At 52.9% G+C, this 16,571-nt stretch overlaps 1 protein-coding gene across 1 annotated transcript in view; it reads left to right on the forward strand.

Moving 5' to 3' along the window:
- Positions 1 to 16,571, forward strand: part of TBC1D2 (TBC1 domain family member 2) — a 55,960-nt gene that overhangs the window by 31,171 nt on the left and 8,218 nt on the right. Inside the window, 5 exon segments of the mRNA XM_014585998.2 lie at positions 6,479 to 6,679; positions 6,681 to 6,878; positions 10,395 to 10,505; positions 11,661 to 11,848; positions 12,670 to 13,146. Of these exon segments, the coding sequence (XP_014441484.1) occupies positions 6,479 to 6,679; positions 6,681 to 6,878; positions 10,395 to 10,505; positions 11,661 to 11,848; positions 12,670 to 13,146 (1,175 nt within the window).

Here is a 16,571-nt window from a genome sequence, read left to right on the forward strand (position 1 = left end):
CTCTGTCCCTCTCTGGTCAAATTAAAATAAATAAAATTAAATAAAATAATTTAAGAACGCGCGCGCACACACACACACACACACACACACACACACTGGGTGCATGTGTATGTGCGCCCAAAATCCCTGGAGGGAGAGGTGGAGGAGAGGGGACTGCAGCGTGACCATTGCCGATGTAGGGCACTTTCTCACTTTCCTTCTTTCTCTCTCTCTAGCAAGTGCACATGCCCTCTAACAAATTTTTAGTTTGAAAATTTTAAATAAAATAATTACTTGGTAAAGGCACATAATTAGTTTGGAAAACTTGGTCGAGGCAGCTGACCTCTTCCCTGGAATTCCAACGGAACTTCAGAGCACATGTCTTTCGGCCCTGGGCCCTGATGTCATGGAGGGAGGGTTGAGATGGACCTTAGCTGTTCAGCCTGGAGGGTGACAGGGCACACTCTCGTTCCTCCTTGAGGCCACTCTGCATGAAATAGGGAATCTTTATCTCCATTTTAATGAAGAAAGCTCAGGTTCAGTGAGGTAGCCAGCCTGAGGCTACTCTCATTGATGCCTCCTTGTTAAAGACCCCGGTGGATCTGGAATGGGGCCTGTGTAACTCCAAGGCCAGTGCTCTTTCCTCTGACCCTGCTAGGCCCAACCACTTCCGCTTTAGAGAGTGAGGCAACATCAGCACTTTAAAAGATAATGGATTGTTGGGGCCAGCAGATGATGGTGGTGGTTAAGGGCGCTGAACTCCCACCCGGTCAACCGTGGTTTGAGTCCCGGACCTGGTGGCTTGCTTTCTCTTTCTCTCTCACACTCTGTCCCTCTCTGGTCAAATTAAAATAAATAAATAAACAAATAAAGTTAAATAAAATAATTCAAAAAAAATTTTTTTAAGATAATGGATTGTTTTTATAAAAGATAATGTATTGGATTTAAAATTGTTGAAGTTTCTTTTCTCACTAGAGAGTGTGTAAGAGAGAACATGAGAGAGAGAGAATGAGTCACCCTTTATAGGGTATTATTACGCCACGACTCCTTTACCCCTGGCTTCCGGGGACCGTGGAGACACCCAGTGTGTTTCAGGTCAGCCGGGCAGTCGGCCACATGGCTTCCAGCACTGCAGGTCAGTACTTTACCACCTGTGCTACCAAGGCTGGGCCATGATTGTTTAGATTTAAATAAAATGACAACTTATAACCAGTTGTCAAAATCTGAGCTGAGGGACCAGATAGTGGCAAGTAGTAATTGTCTGGAGTTACCACTCTTGGGGAGGTGCCAGGTTTGTGTCTTAGGGCCTTCTGTACAAACCGGGCATACACATGCCCGTGGTCCTAGTTGGCTGGGGCTGGAGGTAGGTCATGGTCTGAAGAGCCTCCTGGAAGTAGCTTTCTTTTTTCTAAAAAACTAAATACACTTAAAAAAAAATTCTGAGATGAGGCAAACAATAATTTGATCAAAAAATATTACTTGATTAATTCTTTTTTTTTGAGAGAGAGAGATTTTTGCTATGGAGCACATGCTCTTGCCAGAGAGACAGAAAGTGAGAAATCACCCACCTCGGGAGGACGGCCACACTGTAATCTCTTCTCCTCCATTCTCCTCTTGGGATTTGAGGAACGCATGTACATGCACCTGGCATGAGTTTCAAGCCACCAGGTCTGGGACTCGAACCCCAGTTTACTACGTGGGAATCCAGTGCCTTAACCACTATGAAACTTGCCAGTCCCTAGTTCTTCTGATTCTAAGAATTGGTTCTAAGGCATTGCGTTACAATCATGGAACTTAGAAACAACCTAGATGTCTGTCCTTAGTGGGTTGGAATTATGGGTACTGTAGTTCATGTACACATGGAGTACTCTTGCACGGTTGCAGACAATGGTGTTGCTAGATGTTAAAGACATTGCGATGCCATAGGATAGCATAAGGACAAAAGCAGCTTCAAAAATGCAATGGGTTACAAACTTCCCTTTTCGCTCTTAATATTTCTATATGCCGTGTGTATGCGCGCACCTGTGTGCATGCGTGTGCACACACAGAAATGTACTAGCTTCCAATATGACAGGTGTAAGCCTGGCGTGGTTTACCATTGGCTAGTTAGACCCTTAGAGCAGCCATCTTTCACTGCTTTCACCCCGATCTCGAATCCTGCTTTCATTTTGTTTCTGCTAGTGTCCATCATCAGAGCCCTAACAAACATGTCGGTATATTATCTTTCACACAGATATCATTAAAGGCCAGCTCTGTGGCCTGGTGGTTAAGGCAGCTGAATCCCACATGGCCGGTTTGAATCCTAGACCTGGCGGCTTGAAAAATGAGCTGGGTGTGTTTGCATGCGTGCCCAGCGTCCTGACAGGAGTGAGAAATGGAGGAGAAGGATTGCAGTGTGACCGTGCCTCATTGGGGAGCTTTCTCCCTCTGGCTCTTTCTCTGGCAAGCAAAAATGCCCTCTGGCATATTAAAAAACCATTTAAAAAAAAAGATGCATTTTTAAAGTCTCTAAGAATATATCAAAGAGCCATGCTGATTCTAAGTGGTGATCTTTATATGTTTTCATATAGTCAAAAATTTTTATAAGATGCATACATTTTTTATGATCAGAAAAAAGTAACATAGCTCTTTCTATTTTTAAGAAAATTACTTAGCATAGATTTTTTGCATTAATTTTGATTTTTTTATGGTACATTAAAATGATTTTGGTTTCTACATTTTTGGGCACCTCTTTAAATTGTATTTTAGTTATGTTTAAAAAATGATTATTTTAGCCATGTTTAAGTATGCAGTTCAGTAGCGTTAACTATGTCCACACTGTTTTTCTGCAGATCTCCAGAACTTTTTTATCTTGCGAAACTGAGACTCTGCCTATTAAACAATAACTCTCCCTTCCCCCTCTGCCAGCCCCTGTAGCCTCCCTTGTACTTCTGTTTCTGTGAATTTGGCTGCTCTGGGTACCTCATGGAAGTGGAATCACACAATATTTATCTTTTTGTGACAGGCTTATTTCACTTAGCTTAATGTCCTCAAGGTTCATCATCCCTGTTGTAACATGTGACAGGATTTCCTTTTCAAGGCCAAATAATATTCCTCTGTATGTGTGTGTGTGTGTGTGTGTGTGTGTGTATTTCATGTGTTAGTAAGTAGACGTTTGGTTTGTTTTCACCTCTTCGGTATGGTAAACAAATCTACTATGAACATAAGTTATTTCTACCTTTAAAAGAAATTGAGGGGCCAGCAGGTGGCATAGAGGTTAAGGCAGCTAGATCCCTCATGGCTAACTGTACAGTTTGAATCTTGGCCCTGGCGACTTGAAAGACACGTGAGGTGCATGTCCTAAACCCCAAGAGGAGAATGGAGAAGGGATTGCTACTTGGCCATCCATTTCTTCTTTCTCTGTCTTTGGCAAGCACAAGTGCCCTATAGCAAAAACAAAACAACAACCAAGGAGGGGGGGGAGAAAAGAAAAAAGGGAAAAGCAGAAATTGAAAGAAGCATGTTACTTTAAAAGCCCATGGACTACACAGCATGGAGAAGCAGAGTCCCGGGTCAGGCACTGGGAGACCTCTCTTTAGGCCACCGGAGTTTTCCTACCCACAGGGATCCACTAACTTACTTTAGCCCTCACTCTTCTTGAGCTTCAGTCTCCCTGTGTGATAGCAAGGTGACTAGACCAGAAGGACCCCCAGGACCCCAGGCTCCAGGGTTCCAAGTTCATATCCTTCCCACTCCTCATCCTGCCCGTGTCTCACTGTCTCCGTCCTTCTCTGGTCTCTTCCTCCCACACCTGTCTCATTCCGGTGCAGGGATTCTGGGAGTGGGAGGACGGGCTCCTGGGCTGGCGCCTTGGTCTTCAGTCTCGAGAGCCAAACGTGGGAAGGAGACAGCTGGATGTAATGAAATGGGCTTTAGCGTCGCCTCACCCGTTTAGGGTCCACTTTCTCGAAGTTGGGGGAAAGATGCACACCTGATTCTGGCCTAGAGCAATGTGAACAGTGGCGTCTCTTGGTTATTTCAGCAGGCAGTTACCCAGGGTATTCTCCAAATCTCTGCAAAAGGGTATTCTCCAAATCTCTGCTGACCCAGAAAGTGGTCTACACTGCCCAGTCACGCTGGAGCCACAGGAATGTTTATCTCTTACCCAGAGCCCTAGGAGGCTGACTTCTTCATGGCCAGCATTCCAGACATTCCGTTTGCTTTACAGTCTCTGTCTCCACCCTACCTTCCTGCCGCACCCTAGGGCTCCCACAGCTCTGAAGCCACCTCTGCTGGAGATTTCCTTCTTGCAACTTCCTTCAGGAGGAGCTGAGCCTGGGGACCCTTCCCACCTCATCTCCCACCTGCTGCCCGACTGTCTCTGGCCCCCTCATTCGTGGGTCAGTATACACTACACTGCCTTTCTATGGCTCGTAGAGGGCTCCGCCCACCTCTGCAGAAGCAGAAGTGATGGTCCCCCCACTCTGTGCCCCCCCCACACCCTTCTCACAGTAAACCTTTCCATCGCAGGGGGTTCCCTTTACTCCCTTCAGCCTGGTGGTCCTTGGAGGTGGGTCCTGTGACCAGTCCCTCTTTAGGCTCCCCATCTGGCATAGGGCCTTACTGTGTGTGTGCTTGATACGGATGGGTGAGTGGGTGAAAAGAGAAGTGGGGGGATTGGGATTTTACTGAGGCTTCAGAAAATGTGGTCTTGTCATTAGCTTCTCAAACCAAGTCATGATTGTGGGCAGTTCTGCAAAAATGGAATTTTATTAACAAATAACCCTACCAGCCAATTCATGTGTTTAACTATATTGTGTTGGATACAGTTGATGTGTCTCTAGGAAATCATGTTTTTCCTCATGAGACCAGCATGGAGCATGGCAGTGTGGCCTAAAATCCCTGCTCACCCCGTGTGACGTCCACATGGATCTGGCTGGTGGGTCTGGCTGTGGGCTGCCTGGCTTCTGAATTCTGATCCCCACCCTGAGTCTTGCTTTGGGGCAGGACAGGCCCAAATTATGGGGAGGTTAGAGGCTCAAAGGCATGGGCGCCGGGAAGACCTTGGGTTTCCAGGTGAATCAGTTGCCCTTCTGAGGAGTAATTCGAGGTCCGTTGTTTCTGAACTCCCAAGTGCTCCTGTGCGCCACTCACAGGCTTTGCTTGGTGTGCTGAGGGGGCTAGACAGACAGAAGGAGGCCCTGGAGGAGTGGCTCTGCATGCGAGCTGCCAAGGTAGTTTCTCTCTAACGCTGCCCAGCTTGGCTGGTAGTGACTGTTCAGATAGTCTTGTGAGAAGGATTTTGAGGCCTCAGCTAGGTTTTGCAGAACAGAGTATCGAGATTAATCAGGGGCCAGCCTGTGACATGGTGGTTACGACAGTTGGAGCCCACATGGCCAACTATGCCATTCGAGTCCTGGACCTGGCAGTTTGACATACTTGACAAACCCCAGCCCTTGTGCGTGAGCGTCCAAAATCCCGAAAGGAAGGAGAAATGGAGAAGGGGTTACAGCATGACCATGCCCCTGACTTTTCCTCTCTGTCCCTCTCGGGTGAGCACACATGCCCTCTAGCTATTACAAAACAAAGATAATTAGTAGGCCTGGTCCCTGTGCAACAGTCAGCAGCATGCTGGACTGTGGAGCTAGAAGCCACGCTGATGGCAGTTCTAGAGCCCAACCTGGTCCACCTGAAACACACTGTGTGTGTGTGTGTGTGTGTGTGTGTGTGTGTGTGTGTGTCTAGAATCCTAGCAAGTCGGAGGACTGAGAGAAGGGGATCTCAGTGTGATCAGGTCCTGTGGAGCGTGTTTCTCTGTTTCTCTGTCCCTCTCTCCCCTGCACATGCCCTATCATAAAAACAAAGACCAGTTGGTAAGGTCTGCCCGGGTGAGAGCAGAGTGCAGTGCCGTGTGCCCCATAGCTGCCATCCCTGGTTTTACTGCTGATGGCACAGACTTCGGAGCCTGGCAGCTTGGGATTGAGTCTCTCACGCTGCTGGGCCTTTGTTTGTTCATCCCTGAAGTAGACGTGTGGAAGTCAAGGTACCGTGGCCTACCACAAGCTCAGCGTTCATTTCTGTCTCACACTGAAGCGTACGAAGGCAGGTGGGCGCTGCTGAGCTGGTGTGCCAACTCTGCCTGCCTCGACAGGCAACGCCGCCGTGGTCCACACGGCTGCTCCAGTTCCTGCCATTCCCAGGCTAGGAGGAAAGGAAGCTGGATTAGGGGAGGGGACTCATGCTTTTACAGGTATGCCCCGAGGCTGCCACGTCACTTCTCATTTCCCGTTTGGGCAGGGTGGTCACTTGGCCACACCTCGCTGGGACTCAGCTAGGAAATGTCATTTAGCTGGCTAACACTCTTAGAGAGGGAGAAAATGGGTCTTAGGATGAGATGTCCCCAGGGTGATGCTGGCCACCTCTCGGGGTCCTTAGGAGAACTGGTGGTGACACCTGGCCCTCCACTGGCCCTGAACAGGCCTTCCCTGAGCTCACAAGACACTTCCCTCTCCCTGCCCAGGAGCTGGTGAAGATCCTGCACAAGGCACTGGAGGCTGCCCAGCAGGAGAAGAGGGCATCCAGCGCGTACCTGGCGGCCACCGAGGACAGGGACCGGCTGGAGCTGGTGCGGCACAAGGTGCGGCAGATCATGGAGCCAGGCCAGCGGGTGGAGGCCCTGGAGCGGGAGCGGGAGAGCCTGGCGCACGTGGCCAGCCTGCGCGAGCGAGCAGCAGGTGCAGGAGCTGCAGCAGCACGTGCAGCTGCTCATGGACAAGAACCAGGCCAAGCAGCAGGTCATCTGCAAGCTCTCCGAGAAGGTTACCCAGGACTTCACGCAGCCCCCCAGCCAGGCCCCTGTGACCCCCGAGGCTGCCAACAGGGACTGCTGGAGCCAGCAGGAGAAGATGGAGCACCTGAAGGTAGGGCCCTCCCTCTAGCTTTGCGGGACCGCCCTCTGGGCCCTCGGGGTGGAGGCTGCTCTCTGATCCTACGGGCTTTCTAGACAGAGCGGGGGTGGCCCTTCACATAGGAGAGCTCGCACTGGAAATGGACGTTGCGGGAAACACTGCTTTGGACGGCCTCAGTTTCCTCACCAGAAGCCCCAGTGCAGTTTGACCTTGTCATGTCCTGGGATGCTAAAAACTGTCTCTAGATTATCAAACGAGAGTTGAAGGAGCCAAAGATTAGCCACATCTGGGACCTGGCCTGCTCAGCCTCCTTAGTGCCATGTCAATGGCCCAGGAGCCCCAAGGTACCAGGGTGGCCCTCCCAGGGGTCCTGCCCGAGTGTGGTGCCCTGTGACTGGCGGTGGCTCATTCATGGCAATGGCAGTAAGCGCCAGTCCCATCCACAGACTGACAGAATATGTGCCGGGTGCAGGGCACTGTCCTCAATACAGACACGTACCACACGGAGGGCACCCTCCTCGGTTCCTGCTGGCACCATCTCATGTAAGCCTCGCACCAGCCCCGTGAGGCAGCGACTTGGGTGTGCCCCACTGTACAGCTGGGGATGCTGAGGCTGAGGGAGGTGAAGGAGCTTGCCCAGGGCCGTGTGCCGAAGAGGTCGGGAAGCTGGGATTGGGCCGGGGCTCAGTCGCTCACTGGTCTGCCTGCTCTGTTGCCGCCTGGCTTCCCTGCTCCCCCTAGTACTGGTGCCATCTGGGCTCACTCTGCTTTCTTCTCTGTCCCTGCCTTTGCAGGCCATCCCATCCCACAGGGCCCAGGGAGCTTGTTCGGACAGTGATGGCTGTCACAACTGTTGTCTCCGCTCTTGCGGGTTGTGACAGGAGCTGCCCGGTCACTGGGAGGTAGACACTCGTGGCCCCCACTGTCCCTACAAGTAGCCGGAAAATAAAGGCCACTCCTGCCTGAACCCTGGCCCTCGCAGCCACCCATGAGCACACATAGGGATGCCCTCGGTACTCCCGTATCCGGGAGCTGCTGGGTGCAGGGGGTGGAGAAAGGAAAGAAAAGGAAATGACGCTTTTGAAAGCCCCCTGGGCAGTGCTGGGCAGTGGCCCCTGGCCAGGCTTTGAAGGCTCACTGACCGTGTTTGAACCTTCTTCTGCCTCTTGGCTGGCCTGCCCATTCCTGCCACAGCCATGTTGGAAGGGTGAGGAGAGATCTGACACCCAGAGCTACTTCCCTGCCTTTTAGCAGAGGCTGAGACACCAGCTCACCACTCCCTGATGTAGTCTGAGTCAGAGATTCTTTGGGGTTAAAACGAAGCGAACCCTTTCAAACTCAGACCAGATGAGCTGCAGTGTTAGAAAGCTCTCAGGCCCGACACCGACACCAACACCCACACCGTGCTGAGCATGGCCTCCTTAACCTGCTCGCCCGCCTGCCCTGCCCTCCCTGCCCCTCTTCTCTGCCCTTCCTTGGGACTCAGCGTCTGAGACCCAGTACAGTCACAGGAGTCAGAGACATAGGTCCTCTGGGCGGCTCCAGACTGGCCCGGACTTCACTGTAGTCGTGGACTCACCCAGGAGACTGAGAGTGTCCCTGAATTCAGAGGTTCAGGAACGAAATTGCTCAGCGAGCCCAGATGAGAGCAGACTCCGGCGTGTGAGTCACATTAACCAAACATACATTTGCGGATAATCCTGAGACCCAGTGCTCCGTGCCGTGAAGACACGTGGGCTAGGTGTTCCTTACTTGTCTGCTCTTAGGGGGCAGAGAGGGTGCACAGTTCCAGCTTGCCTGATAACTGGGGACACCTCGCTTTGTGGAGTTGCCCTTGTTGCTGAGACTGGCATTTCGAGGACAGAATCACTGACGTCTTAAGAACCAGAGTTGGAAAGACTCAGAGGTCTGGTCCCCCACACACACCCCCTCATTTTCTGCCAGGGCGAGCTGAGCTGTGAGAGGGGCTGGGCTGGCCCAGGGTCATGCAGCCCTTGGGATGGCACCGCAGCGAGAGCTGGTCCCCCACACCCATCCACTGCCTCCCACGCTCTAGCACGGGCCCAGCCCTGGGCATGTCCCATAGAGAATTCCCGGGTCCTGACCCCTGTGCAGGCAAGCAGGCTGGCTCTCACCGTCCCCCTTCCCTCTGTGCTTTCCTCTGTCGTTGCACTGGTGACTGTTGTGTGGCTTCCCTCTTCTCTGAGGTCTCTCTCTTTCCTCCCTACAGTTCTGAACTAAGAAGGACACTCCAGGTAGGACCACAGCTGCATGAGAGGTGCTAACCAGACCCCCCCACCCCACGCTCACTCCCCACTGCTGCCCCAAATGGCATTCACACCTGGCTCCCTGTCTGGGCCTGTCTGGGCCTGCCCTGGGTCTGGGAGCAGGGTACCTTTTCTGACAAAAGCCTTATTTCCAAAGCCTTGGGAATCCCTGTGAGCAGCTTCCAGGCATGGAAGGAGGGAGAGATGGTGGCTAGGAAGCAGAACAGAGCAGCTTGGAGCAGTTTCCAGCACTGGGTCCGATATGCCTTCCCTGAGCAGTGTTTGCTGAGCACCTGCTGTGAGCTGAGCACATCTGGGCTTGGATCCTGGCTCTTCCCACCAGCGTAGGTGTGACTGTGCTCAGCTCCTCCTCTGTAAAATGGGACCTACAGTACTTCAGTGCTTATCCCACGGCATGTTGGGAAGGCCACCTTAAACAGAGTAACAGACACGAGAGAAATGGGCCTAGCACATAGTAGGAACTTGTAATGGTGTGCATCCCTTCTCCCTTCCCCAGGAGCTTGCAGCATCTTCCCAGGCATGTAGGGAGAGTTCATGAGCTGGCCCCGAATGTGTTGATTTTAAAAACAAACACTAGGGCCAGCTGGTGGCGTGGTGGTTAAGGTGGCCGGATCCCATGTGACTGGCTGCACAGCTGGAGCCCCGGCCTGAGCGGCTGGAAAATCACACTGCGTGTGCGTGCACCCCCCAAATCCTGAGAGCAGAAGAGAGGAAGAGGGGCTGTGCTGCAGCTGTCACCCCTCGGGGGCGGATTTCTCACCTTCTCACTCTCTGGCTCTCTCTGGTGAGTGCATATGCCCGATAGTAAAATGGTAAATGAATAAAATAAAATATTAAAAAATAAATTCAGTAAAGAGCATTGCTTGGGCATTTCCATGTCTTAGTCCTACTCAGGGTTATGCATGTTACCGCCTGCAGTCTCCCAGCTGCCCAGAGGGGTCCTTAGTATTTGACCCTTTTACAGATGAGGCCCCAAAGGACCAGAGGGGTTCGGGGACCTGTCTGAGGTCTCCCAGCAAAGACGTCAGAGTCAGAATGGGAACTCAGGGCCTACTGCTCTCTGTCAAGATCTAGAGTAAGGAGGGGACCAGAGTAACTTTTTTTCTTTCCGTCTTCATTTTCTGTTGCCATTACTGGACATTCTAGAGGACGGAACCTTCAGCAGCTCCCTTGAAGGTGTAACTGACGAGCCGGGAGGTGTTGACGTGCCGCTCACAGCATGCTTTGCTCTCTTCTCCAGGATGACATGGAAGCCTACCGGATCCAGAACCGCTTCCTCAACTCTGAGATCCACCAGGTCACAAAGATCTGGAGGAAGGTGGCTGAGAAGGAGAAGGCCCTCCTGACAAAGGTGTGAGGCGGGGCCCGTCCCAGCCATCTCCGTCCCTGGCCCGCTTTCAGTCCCCATGCCACCACCTGCCCTCACTGTCTGTCTGCTGTCCCCTAAACCCAGTCCTAGTGAGCAGGGCCTGGTCACATTCTCCACACCCTGTGGCCTGGCCGACTGAGTCGTCCTCCCTGCAGTGCCCAGCTATGGGTAGGGATGTTTAGACCAGTAAGCGGTTCCTGCCCCTCAAGGGGGCACAGATGAGTGAGGGGGTGAACACGGTCAAGGCACAGCCAGACTCACAGGACCCCTGGGGGCGCAGAGGGAAGAAGGGAAGTCAGGAGGGCTTCCTGGAGCCTCCCAAGTTGAATTCTAAATGGGAGTTAGTGTTATCCAGGCATCGAGCAGGGCAGGGCCTTTCAGAAAAAAGACAGCCTAGTGAAGACCTGTGGTCTGAGAGACCGGGAGCAGGGCTGGGGAGGGGGGAACATGAGGCTGGAGGTGAGACTGGAGCTGAGGAGTTTGGGGCTTACTCTGAGGAGACCGGAGAGCTGTTGAGGGGACGGCCACACCGCAATCCCTTCTCCATTCTCTCGGGATTTGGGGCTTGCACGCCTAGCTGCCTGGTGTGAGAGTCAAGCTACTGGGTCCAGGTCTCAAACCGCAGTTGTCCATGTGGGAGTCCAGCACCATAACCACTACCCCACCTGCCATTGATGGGTTTTAAGCGGAAAGGCCCTCAGTCTGACATGTTCTGAGAAGACAGCTGTGGCTGCTCACTGGAAGGTGGACTGGGAGAGCTGGACCAGGAAGTAGGGAGGCTATACAGGACCCCTAGCAGAAATCCCAAGACAGGTGTTGGGAACGCCTTCAGGAAGAAGCCCGGCCACAGAAGGGAGCAACTCTGTGCCCGGTGTCTGGCGCCCAGGAGGAGCTTGCACATGTCAGCTTGTCCGCCCGGGAGGCACTGCAGCCATGCAAGAGCCTGGGCCGTTCCCGGCCGTCTCTCCTGTCTTCTAGCCCAGCTCCAGCACTGGCTCCTGCCTGCCCTACTGTAAACTGCTGGGTCAAGGCCCATCTCCTTTCCCTGTGTGAAGGTCCAGAGTGGGGAGGGCCCGGCTGCCTAAGGCGGCCCGTCCCAGCCAGGTGGCCTGAACAGCCTGCCCCTCCCTCTCCCAGTGTGCCTACCTCCAAGCCAGGAACTGCCAGCTGGAGAGCAAGTACCTGGCCGGGCTGCGCAGGCTGCAGGAGGCCATGGGGGACCAGGCCAGTGAGTGCTCAGAGCTACTGCGACAGCTCATCCAGGAGGCACTGCAGTGGGAGGCCGGGGAGGCCTCGGCGGACAGCGTGGAGCTGAGCCCCGTCAGGTGAGCCCACGGCGAGCCAGGGCAAGGTTAGTGCATGGCCCAGAAGCCCTGATGCCCTGTAGTTCCTGCTGGCTATGTGCGAGCTCACACAGCCTCCCCGCCTGTCCTCAGCCATGTGAGCATGTGGTTCTAGCCGAGGTTGTGCAGGCTCAGGGGCGGCAGCCCCTTGGCCATGGCTGCATGGTACAGTCACACTGACACGTTTTCCACTTCTCCAGGCTGCGTCCTCTGAGCCAAGCCCTTGCCGAGCACAGTGGCCGTGGACAGTGAAGTATAATGGAACAGAGCGTGGCTGTGCTCAGAGGCCCTGGAGGCCGGGTGGCCCAGTGCAGGAGCCCGGGTGGCCCCAGTGCAGGAGCCCGGGCTTTGGAGCCCGACCTGGCTCTCCTGTGTGACCTTGGACAAGTCACTTTACCTTTCTGAGCCTCATACTCAGCCTCTATAAGGAGTGGGCTAAAACCCCTATTTTTAATTCGATGAGATAGCACATGCCAGGCACATGGTAGGGACAGATAATGCTAACTAAATGAAAGGCCTCTGCACCGGGTCCCCCGTGCTTCCCTCTCGGCTTATCATTGGTGCTGTCCAGCCCCAGCCATCCTTGGGTTGCTGGCTGTGGTGAGAGCAACTGTGTTTTCGCTGTGCAGGGCTCCTGGCTAAGGCTGCGTGGAGCGGGAAGAGGTCCTTTTATTTACACAGACTGACCGGGACCATCCCTCTTGGGCTCATACTATGCACCAGGCGCTGTTGAGGGCCTGCCCCTTGCCCCTTATCTAGGGAAGGGCTCTGCATGTGTGGCTAACACGGGCTCTCACCGGCAGTGAGTATGATGAGTATGGCTTCCTGACGGTGCCCGACTACGAGGTGGAAGACCTGAAGCTGCTGGCCAAGATCCAGGCACTGGAGGTGCGCTCCCACCACCTGCTGGCCCTCGGGGCTGCAGAGCGGTCACTGCAGGAGCGCTGGGCAGCCCTAGGCGAGCTCGTGCCCTCGGCCGAGCTCAAGCAGCTGCTGCGTGCGGGCGTGCCCCGTGAGCACCGGCCGCGCGTCTGGAGGTGGTTGGTGCACCGGCGCATCCAGCACCTGCACACTCCCGGCTGCTACCAGGAACTGCTGAGCCGAGGCCAGGCCCGCAAGCACCCTGCTGCCCGCCAGATCGAGCTGGACCTGAACCGGACCTTCCCCAACAACAAGCACTTCACCTGTCCCACCTCCTGCTTCCCTGACAAGCTCCGCCGGGTGCTGCTGGCCTTCTCCTGGCAGAACCCCACCATTGGCTACTGCCAGGGCCTCAACAGGTGAGCCGACAGCCCAGGGAGGACACGGCCTGTGCCCTGCAGAGGCAACTCTGTCTCTACAGCCTCCTCAGGCATGAGGCCAGGAGGCTTGGTCCCCACTGGAGAGATGGGGCGAGGCAGAAGTGAGGACATGGACAAGACAGAGACGGGCAGGGCTCAGGTACCTCTCTCTGTGCACCCTCCTCTGTGAGGGGGGCGGGGGGCACTCGCCCAGGAGTGTATAGCACATGGCCTGGCTCAGGTGTTGAGGGGCTGTCTGGGTCAAGGACATCTGCCTTCGGTGAAGTCCTCTCAGAGGAAAAGGGCATTTGTATATGCTCCAAGCCAGGAGAGGAAAATGGAGCTGAAGGCCAGGTGGTCATCGGAAGCCCAGGCGAGTGCTCTGTCCAGCAGGACTGCAGCCCTGCACATCCCCGGGGGCAGGACCATGCCTACCCCCAGCAAATGTATCCCGGCTTCCGTCGCTCTCAGCAGCCCAGCTCTGTCCACTCATTCTGAAGACATTTGGTTCCCACTCAGGCAGTGGCAGCAGAGAGCTGAACCCCCAAGTCAGGGCCTTTCGGCAAGTCTTCCCACTGCACTTAACCCCTCACGTCCCAATCCTGAATTCCCAAAAGAAGGAGCCTGGTTCCACCCAACTTCTGGGTGAATAGCGCAGAGGGGGTAGGTGGCAGAGGATGGGGTCCTCTAGTTCAGAGCTATCTCCCGGGAGTGTGGTGGACCCTCACGGATGCCTCTGGCTGTCTCAGTACAGACTGTATAGTCTCAGATATTTCCCAAGGCATGCGTGCACATGCGCACACACACACACACACACACACACACACACACATGCACATACACACCTGACATAAGTTTCAAGCTGCTAGATTCAGGACTCGAACCATCGGCCATGTGGGAGTCTAGTGCCTTAACCAACACGCCACCTGCTGGCCCCGTGTTCCAATTGTATGCTACTCTAAATGTCTTCTACAGATATCAGAAGTTTCATTCATTCATTCATTCATTCATTCATTCATTCAATAGCTGAGCAAAAGCCTATGCACTTCTCACCTGTTTGCACATGTTAAAATCCAGAAAGGAAACATTTACTACACCTCCCTGAGAGAGGGAGACAGAGAGAGAGGTGCCAACGGGGTCTTTATTACATGATCCTACCCCTAGTCCCACCTAGCCAGGATCACAGGCACATGTACCCAGGGTGCGCAGGGAGACCTCAGGATGCAAACCCAGGACCTTCCCATATAACCTCAACATCATGGTGCATTGTGTCACTGCTACACCACCATAGCTGACCACAAAGTCTCTTTAAGAATATCTGTGGAGGGGCTGGCAGATAGTGTAATGGTTATGTCACTGCACTCCCACGTGGTCGACCGCGGTTTGAGTCCTGGACCCAGTGGCTTAAAACTCATGGCGGACACGTGTGCGTGCATACCCAAAATCTCAAGAGGAGAATGGAGAAGAAGGGATTGTGGCATGGTCTGCCCCCTCCAGGGGTGATTTTTCACTTTCTATCTCTCTTGTCTCTGTCTCTCCAGCAAGCACATGTGTCCTATACCAAAAATCTCTTTAATTTTTTTTTAAATATCTGTGAAAGGGGCTGGACAGTGGCTCAGTGGTATAACACGGTGCTCTGTGAGGCTGACCATAGTGACGGCATAAACCATGGCAGGCTGTAGCTAGGGGTAGGTCAGGGTGTCAAGACCCTTTGGGGGGGGGGGGGGGTGATGGCTCTCTCTCTCTCTCTCTCTCTCTCTCTCTCTCAGAAATAAATGAATAAACTTTAAAAAGAAAAAAAAAAGAATACCTGTGAAGGGTGCTGGAGCTCTGAGATCAGTGTGAATAATCATTTTTACATTTCCTTGCAAAGAGCAGTTAGAAAAGAATGCTTACTGAGGGTCCTTTGGACACCAGGTGCTTTATCTACCTGACATCATCCAGCCTTCATGGAAACCCTGTAAAGTGCGCATTGGTGCCCAGGTGAGACGAGAGAAGGTCTGAGAGGCTGAGGGAGCTGTACAGAGCCTCACCACGAATGGTGACAGGGCCAACTAGCAGCCCTTGGACTCAGGCCTCCAAACCCAGTCCCTCCTCCAACCCACCCTCACTCAGAATGGCAACTGTGACAGAGGGCATGCCAAGGCCACCAACCACTTTCGAAACCAGAAATGAGATTAGCCACGTGTAGGCTATGGTGCATTGGAGGCCAGCCTGTGCCGAAGAGGCAAGGGGAATATCCTAGAGCAAGGTGGAGCCCGAGATAAACGCCACAGAAGGAGAGAAGCTTCTCCCCGTGTGGAAGGAAGCGACTCTCAGGCCACAGAGGGACATGGGAATGACAGACCTAGAGGGGCTGAAGACACCAGAGGGTTGTTTTTAGTATCTTTCCCTGAAAGCTATTTTTGCTTAAATTGTATATGCAAGCATAGCTAATTGATATTTATACAGTATTTTATAAAATTTCTTTAAATAGAAAGTCGTTTTCATAGAAAGAGCCTGTTCAAATGTGGAAAATGTGTATTCTTTTGAAGGCCCTTAAACGCCAGCCTACAGACCCTTTCCACTTGCCTGAGTTGCCATCTAGTGGTGACTATTAGAACTGCATGTTGTGTCTCAAGATGACAGACCCTGCTTCTAAGACAACAAATCCAGCCTCTTTAGATGGGACAGATATAGTGATAATCTAATACTAAATTAGAGCCAAAATGAAAATATTTTCCTGTGAAAATACATAGAATGCTTTTAAAGTAGTTCGTTCTTTCCCCTATGACCACACGTCCTCTGCAGGCCTGCTTTCGCTCTCCGTGCCTTAGGTTGGAATCTAGCTATAGCCCTAAGCAGTCAGTAAGCCCTGGTGTAACCAGCATCATATAGTGACCTTTCACTGTGTACAGGAGTCTAAGCCCATGCTGTAGCCAACTCCTGGCTGGGGACGTCCTGTGGCTCAGATGAAATAATGTGTAGTGGAGTGCAGAGACCATGAGGCAGGACTTTGGGAGTCCTGGGTTATAAGTCCACTCTGTCACCAACTGCCTGTGAGCTTTTGCAAGTCATTTCTGCTTTCTGGGCCTTGGTTTTTCCATATGTGCCAGAAAGCATTTGTCTAAACTAATGAAGATCAGTAAGAAGCAGCTGTCTGGAGCCCTGTCTTGAGAGTTTCTGAGGTAGCCTGCAGGCTCAGTGGGAAAGAAAAAAAAAAAGAGTGCCATGATCACTTAGTTATGTCTGCCCTGGGCATAGACAAAGGGAATGCTGCTATGATCACTTAGTTATGTCTGCCCTGGGCATAAGCAAAGGGAATGTTTCCATGATCAACTACTTATGTCTTCCCTGAGCATGACAAAGAGCAGTGGCTGGTGTACAACACATTTGCTCTGCCTGAACTCAGTGACCACAGAAAGTCCTTTCCCCCCAGCTCTGAA

Source organism: Tupaia chinensis, unplaced genomic scaffold (genome assembly GCF_000334495.1).
Source record: "Tupaia chinensis unplaced genomic scaffold, TupChi_1.0 Scaffold000104_1, whole genome shotgun sequence".
Lineage (NCBI taxonomy): Eukaryota > Metazoa > Chordata > Mammalia > Scandentia > Tupaiidae > Tupaia > Tupaia belangeri.